Here is a 6,865-nt window from a genome sequence, read left to right as displayed (position 1 = left end):
ATATCAGCTCACCTGGATTTCTTCTGTAGCCATTATTTTACTCGTTGGACCTAATCTTCGATAAAGATTTCGGAGTTTAAATTCAAATTATTTGAGCACTACTACATGTTTTCTATATTAAGCATCTCCAGATCTCACCTTCTGAATCAAAATCGCTGACGTGGCTGATGACAGTACCGCCTGATTGGTATTCGTGCCAGTGGAACGTTAAAAGCACCTCCGAGCGTGATCGTTGCCAGGGCCACGGATTGGCTCCCGTGCCGGTGGCACGTAAAAAGCATCATTCGAGCGTGATCGTTGCCAGCGTCGCCTTACCGGCACATGTGCCGGTGGTACGTGAAAAACAACATTCGAGCGTGGTCGTTGCCAGTGCCGCCTGACTGGCTCCCGTGCAAGTAACACGTAAAAAAAACACCTTTTGAGCATGGTCGTTGCCAGAACCGCCTGTCTGGCCTTCGTGTCAGTTGCACGTAAAAGCACCCACTACACTCTCGGAGTGGTTGACGTTAGGAAGGGCATCCAGCTGTAGATCAGTTTGAGCCTGGTGCAGCCTTGTGGCTCCCCAGTCCTCAATCCAACCGTCCAACCCATGCCAGCATGGAAAGCGAACGTTAAACGACGACGACGATGATGATGATGATATATATGTACTGAATCAACAAATGAACGTATGATCGTGCGATAGCAAGTATGCGTGTATTTTTATATATAGATTTTATCAGTTTTGTATATAACCTACAAATGTAATTTAATTCCTCACCTCATTCATATTGTACCTTATTTACATTGTAATTTACTCTTTATTGCCCTAATTATATTTGCACATTATATCTTACCCGCAACAAACCTTGTAACCCCCTCCGCCTAGACATATATACCATTACTAACCATAAACAATATCATTCAGTCTGCTGTGATGATTCTAAAAACTAACGCATAAAATATCTAAGGGTGTATTTTGTTTCACCTCTGAAGTGATTCCTCGAGTATAGTCCGCCCTTGAGTATAATACGCAGGGGATTTTTAGAGGGCTGTATCTCTGAAAAACCTAAACCTTGTGTATAATACGCACCCCTTCTCTAACTCGAGTCAAGGAGGTCTATATAATGTCCTTGGTTTGTAAACGTATATACGGTAACGTCCTTTATTATTATTGTAAATATAACATAATGCAAATGTGTAGCATTTTTGTGCACTTTGCAGAAAATAAAGAAATAACAGTAATAACGTCAGTGAAAAATAAATATTAAGTAAATTGCCTTTACATATTTATCACTTAGAAAATTTTGCTTCGAAAATATTTTTCATTTTTAACCTCGTATATAGTACGCACTAGGGATTTTGACCTTTAAATTTTTGGGGAAAAATGCTGATTATACTCGAGGATATACGGTATGCTCAGAAATATAACCTACAAAAGACTACACACGAGTGACAAGGGTTAATAAATATTGCATTAGCTTAACATTTGAAAAGGAAAAGAGTCTTTATGTTTCGAACGTTGTGCATGTGTGTGTGTGTGTGTAAAACACCTTTGAACAAACAGCCTTGGAGCCAACAAAATGGAGATCATCGTGTCAAAATGGTATAAAAAGGCTTTGTTTCAACCAGCATTAACAAGCAAAGGGGTGCAAGGCAAAGCAGAAAAGCGGCTGCAAGCATACCCCGCTGCATTGACCCGTAATCCTCAAGCTTGCAACATTTGCGGGCTTCTTTGTAAATCGTTGGTGGGACTCAAATGTCACATTCGACATAAGTATTAGGACGCCAAAGAAAGTGTACATTGTCAGATCCTCATTCATACATTAAAACCAACGGGAGAGTCCATCATATATATATGCATATATATATAATTCGATTAGAGGTTATGTTAGCCTCATGAAGAATGGTGTCATCCAAGGAAATACTGATCCAATACCTAATATTTGGTGGGGTGGGGTGGGAAATTGATTTCCTTAAAATAATAGGTGTGTATAAAAACCTGTAGTTTATATTCGTTAAATATTAAGTCCATATTTCTGAGCATATATTCAGAGGGGGAAAATATATACTTTTAGATGTTTTATGTGTGTTTATGGATTCATTAGAAGATATTGTGCACAGAAATATGAACTTATTAATTCACTAAGTATAATAGAAACAGCTGTAAGGGATAATGATCGATTTGTTGTTGATAATAAACTTCACAATTTCCATTTTCTTCTTCCTTTATATATATATATGCATTGAACGATACGAACAATGTGATATTTTCGAAGGCAACGTTGCCGTTAGGGCAGCAGAAATAATGAGTAAATTACTCTTACAAGGCGGAAAAAGTTGTCAACAACCAGCCATGGGACTCGAACCCACATTCCTCAAGACTCCGGCTGAGTACTTTACCATTAAACTAAACTACCCGCTGGCAATTTCATTCCTCGATTTAGACGTTAAATAGCTTATTGAACAACCACATGATAGATGAGAGGTTTTGGTATCCAGAAGACCCAAAAGGCAGGTATGGCTATGTAAGTGCTACGTAAGGACCGTAGTTAAACTTCCGGTTCAATAATTGCATGAGTGAGGAGTTTGTGGCAGGTCGTGTGCGAGCGTGTATATGTTAAATAAGATAAGACAACAAAGCCAGTGTGAAATTTCTAGGACATTTTATAAAGAGAAGAGTAGTCTGACAGCTGTTTCAGGGATATAAAAGATATCCAACCATCAGAGACGATATGAGAGAGTTAACTAAAAGGAAATAGTTGAGTTCAATAAAAGAAGTTATTTTGGAAAGGGAGAGATATAAGAAGTATAAAGGCAAATACACACACACACACGCACACAATCTACGGAGACCCTGCCGGATCAAATTAGTTCCAGGGATGGATAGTAAGCATTAAGAAGTACAAACAGAGCTGCCGTGTTTTTATGGGAAATCTTAGGGTGAAAGGGAATCGATCGCTCCTCAGGATCAAAGCGTAAAAAGAAAATTGAAAGACTGATCAGAGCAGAAATACAGAGTAGAGAATTGTAGAAAGGATACAAAATATAGTTGGTCATAATGATATTGCTTACAGAGAGTAAAATACCGTAGAAAATTCTTATCTGATAAAATCAAATACGTCTACTTTTGAGAAGATATATCGTCGAGAACATCGCTAATATGCCTAGCATTGATCTCAGTTCAATGTGGCTGCTTTTACTGAAAATTTGAGAGCCATTGAAAGAAAATTGCTAAAAGTACAAATTTAAAGTCTACATAACGTATAATATTTATTTTTAGTATTGGAAAACGAAATTTTCATATCTATCAAAGAACTATCGATTAAATCCATCATCCAATAAATATTGTGCAATGTTATTTTTAAAAAGCATTTTGGTTTTATTTGCTTATTCTCTCTCTAAATTTGAAATATCTGAAAGATCGATAATAGATATTTGCCAAAATTCAGATATCTCCTCATTGGTTTCTTTTACTTTTTTTAAATTTAAAATCCCGTGACTGTGTGGTAAGAAGCTTCCTTCCCAACTACATGGTTCCGGGTTCAATTCCACTGCGTGGCACCTTGGGCAAGTGTTTTATACTATAGTCACGGGCCGACCAAAGCCTTGTGAGTGGATTTGGTAGACGGAAACTGAAGGAAGCCCGTCGTATATCTATCTATATATGTATGTATACATATATATGTGTGTGTGTGTTTGTCACCCCACCGTCGCTTGACAACTGATGTTGGTGTATTTTCGTCCCCGTAACTTAGCGGTTCGGTAAAAGGGACCCATAAAATATGTACCAGGCTTACAAAGAATAAGTTCAGGGTTCGATATCTTCGACTAAAAGGCGGTGCTCCAGCATGGCTATAGTCAAAATGACTGAAACAAGTAAAAGAATAAAAAAATGCTAAGCCAAGTCAAAGGATTTTCAAGTCTTAGTTAAACCTCGAATTATTATTATTATTATTGTTGTGTATAACAAATATTGTATGCAATAGTTTTGAGTTTAAAAGTTTAAAAAAAACATCATTTAGTATGTCAAAAGGAATTCATCTTTGAAGTTTCATTCTATTTAAAATCAGTCAAATTTTATTCTAAACATTCATAATCTTTATTTTGATTATATATAATGTCTTAAAATCGATCTGTTGTCTCTTCATTTTAGTGTATTAAGAGTTTTTTAAAAATGTGTTGTATATTTCATTTCTTTCTAGTCGTATTTGGCGGTAAAAACTATTTGATCCGTTGACCCTGTCTCATGAAGTGCTCCAATTTTTGAAATGATAACATTGTCTAATTCTGAAATACGCAAAGCACGGCAATTACACGAAAAAAGAATGGTTAAGGGATTGACTCTGTTGAAGTAAGTTTCTTTTTTTTTTTAAAGATTTTACCCATTGTTTAATAATTTTAATCCGTTGTAAACTCTTAAGAAATATTTGGACCGAACTTCTCAAAAGCTTATTTCTTTTCTATCGCTTTGAAAACAAAAACCACAGAAAATATGTTATTTAAAAAATTAAGATTTTGTGATTAAATCAACTAATGTTGGGGATTAATTAAACAGAAATATTATTTTTTTTTCTCTCAATAATTTGTGCATTTAACCTATCTTAAACTTATTTAACGTATCTTAAGATTTTCTCAGTTTAAATTTGTTGTGTATGAAAGCTATGTCGTTAAATTAAAAGGTATTGTCCATCTGTTTAAAAATAACCTTAATCTTTGTATTCTTTGTTCATTTGCTCATCAAAACCATGATTTTAAAAAGAATGAAGTGTTTCATTCTAGAACGAATGGATAATTTCTGCCGCTGTTACCGATGCCTAGAATGCTTTCTTTCGAATCTGTAAAATATGACACGAAGACTTGCAAAACGTAAATCAGAATGTTTTCCAAAGTTACTATGACTCATTAATATGACTTTGGGGGACATATACTAACGTTATACCCTTCGATGTAGCTATTGGTAATTACAGGACATGAGTAGGTTCTACGGAAATAGGTTTAAATCTGATTTATTTTTCTTTACTCATGTAAGAGTAATCTTGATCTTAGAAATTATGAAATTTTGTCCGTGTTTAACGTAGTAATATCACGCTGCCATGTAAAGAAACGGATCGGTTATCTGTATAATCTTTCTAATTTTGACATAATTTTGAGGGAAGGGGCAGGTCGATTACATCGGTTCCAGTACTTGACTGATATTCATTTTCTCGATCCCGAAATGTTGAAAAGCAAAGTCGACCTCATCATCATCATCATCATGGAAGCTGTTCGCCTGTAGCGAACATAAAAGCAATTAGCGATAATCTTCCATATAGGGAGGTAAAAAAAAAGTAAATAAAAATACAAGGGAAATAACTTACGTCTTACTCGTATCATCCGTATTACTCTGATTGAAGTTAACTGTTTATATATAAATCACACACGTGATTGAATATCATAGTTTCTTTCGTTTTTAATTGACGAGTGAGGATTTCGTTTTGAGGAATAAGTTGTTGTGCAGCCGGTCTTCCACGAGGCATTTTCGATCTCTCATAAGAAACTATGATATTCAATCACGTGTGTGTGATTTATATATGAACAGTTAACTTCAATCACGTGTGTAATTTATTTATAAACAGCTAAAAAAAAAAAACACATTTCAGAGTAGTACAGATGATACTAGTAAGACGTAAGTTATTTCCCTTGTATTTTTATTTACTTTTTTTTACCTCCCTATACTGGAAGATTACCGCAATTAGCATATTTGCGCTTGAATCAGAACGTGTCAATAAATATGCAGATCATTGCTGTTCACCGTGCGTATGGCGATTTATTATCGGTTGACAAATATCAACACAGATAATACTGAAAATATTGACAAGGCTATCGGCTTTTGTCAGATTCGTTAGTCCGAGTACATCTGGCTGATGAGACACAAAATATCGAAACATCGGTATCCAAGAATGAATCAAATGTGTTACGAACATGTCGTCGTAAAGAGAGAAGCTGTTCTAATGTGATGAACACAAAAATGAATCTGTCGGAACGAATTAAGAATAATTATGCAAGTCATCATGTGCGCGCACGCACACACACACACACAAAAGCATAAAAGCCAGGAGGTATGAGAGACGAATATATTCATTTAGCCACTTGACATCCTTAGGGTTACGGCCGTTTCGCAACCTTCATGTAATAATTTTAGTGAGGAATAAAATTGTGTACACGTTTGCATTAAATATGCATGTTATGCATCATATAATACAATTTTATATTCATTGCATAGTAATGCAAGTGTATAATTTCATTTCACACTGAATTTATTACTACATGAAGATGGCTGCGAAACGGCCGTAACCCAAAGGGTGTCAAGTGGTTAAATAAACATATTCATCCCTCATTCCTCCTGACTTTTTATGGTTTATATACTTCTCATGAATATCATCGATCGGATCTTCTGGATTTCTGGTGCTTGGACACTCTGCATTACACTTCTCTGTATTGGATTATTATGTAGTCTGATAGCCGTGTTCATTAGAAGAGCTTCATGTGATGATATCTGCACGATTCTCTGAATCCATATTTTACACTACAAATTTGTCACGTACGTTAAACTATTAGTAGCGCATGTAATACATGTGGAGTGAAACACGACGGACTCCAGTTTGTCTACCAAATCCACTCTCAAGGCTTTAGTCGACGCAGGCTGTAGTAGAAAGCACTTGTCCAAGGTGCCACGCACTAGGACTGGACTCAGAACCACGTTGTTTGGAAGCAAGCTGTTCACCCACACAGTTACGGCTTTCTGTGTGTGTGTGCATGCGTGCGTGCATACATGCTTGTATATTTATGTTTGTCTGGAGAGCCAGCGGCTGCACCAGGCTCCAATCTGATCTGGCAATGCTTC

The 6,865-nt window shown here is 36.1% G+C and overlaps 2 protein-coding genes across 5 annotated transcripts in view; one reads left to right on the top strand and one right to left on the bottom strand.

The window, feature by feature from the left end:
• LOC106867196 (E3 SUMO-protein ligase NSE2) overlaps nucleotides 1-5,358 on the bottom strand; it is a 33,037-nt gene extending 27,679 nt beyond the window's left edge. The window contains exon 1 of the mRNA XM_052966666.1: nucleotides 5,340-5,358. The gene's annotated coding sequence lies outside the window, so the exon portion shown is untranslated. The remainder of the gene's footprint in view (nucleotides 1-5,339) is intronic.
• The window catches only part of LOC106867195 (nucleolar transcription factor 1), a 62,405-nt gene that overhangs the window by 8,453 nt on the left and 47,087 nt on the right, over nucleotides 1-6,865 (top strand). For all 4 annotated transcript variants that reach the window (XM_052966664.1, XM_014911998.2, XM_052966661.1 and 1 more), the window contains exon 2: nucleotides 4,185-4,333. In XM_052966664.1, the coding sequence (XP_052822624.1) occupies nucleotides 4,251-4,333 (83 nt within the window). In that variant the 5' untranslated portion in view covers nucleotides 4,185-4,250. The remainder of the gene's footprint in view (nucleotides 1-4,184; nucleotides 4,334-6,865) is intronic.

This window comes from Octopus bimaculoides, chromosome 3, assembly GCF_001194135.2.
Source record: "Octopus bimaculoides isolate UCB-OBI-ISO-001 chromosome 3, ASM119413v2, whole genome shotgun sequence".
Lineage (NCBI taxonomy): Eukaryota > Metazoa > Mollusca > Cephalopoda > Octopoda > Octopodidae > Octopus > Octopus bimaculoides.
Note: the sequence above shows the minus strand (reverse complement) of the source record. Positions and strands in the feature narration are given on the sequence as shown.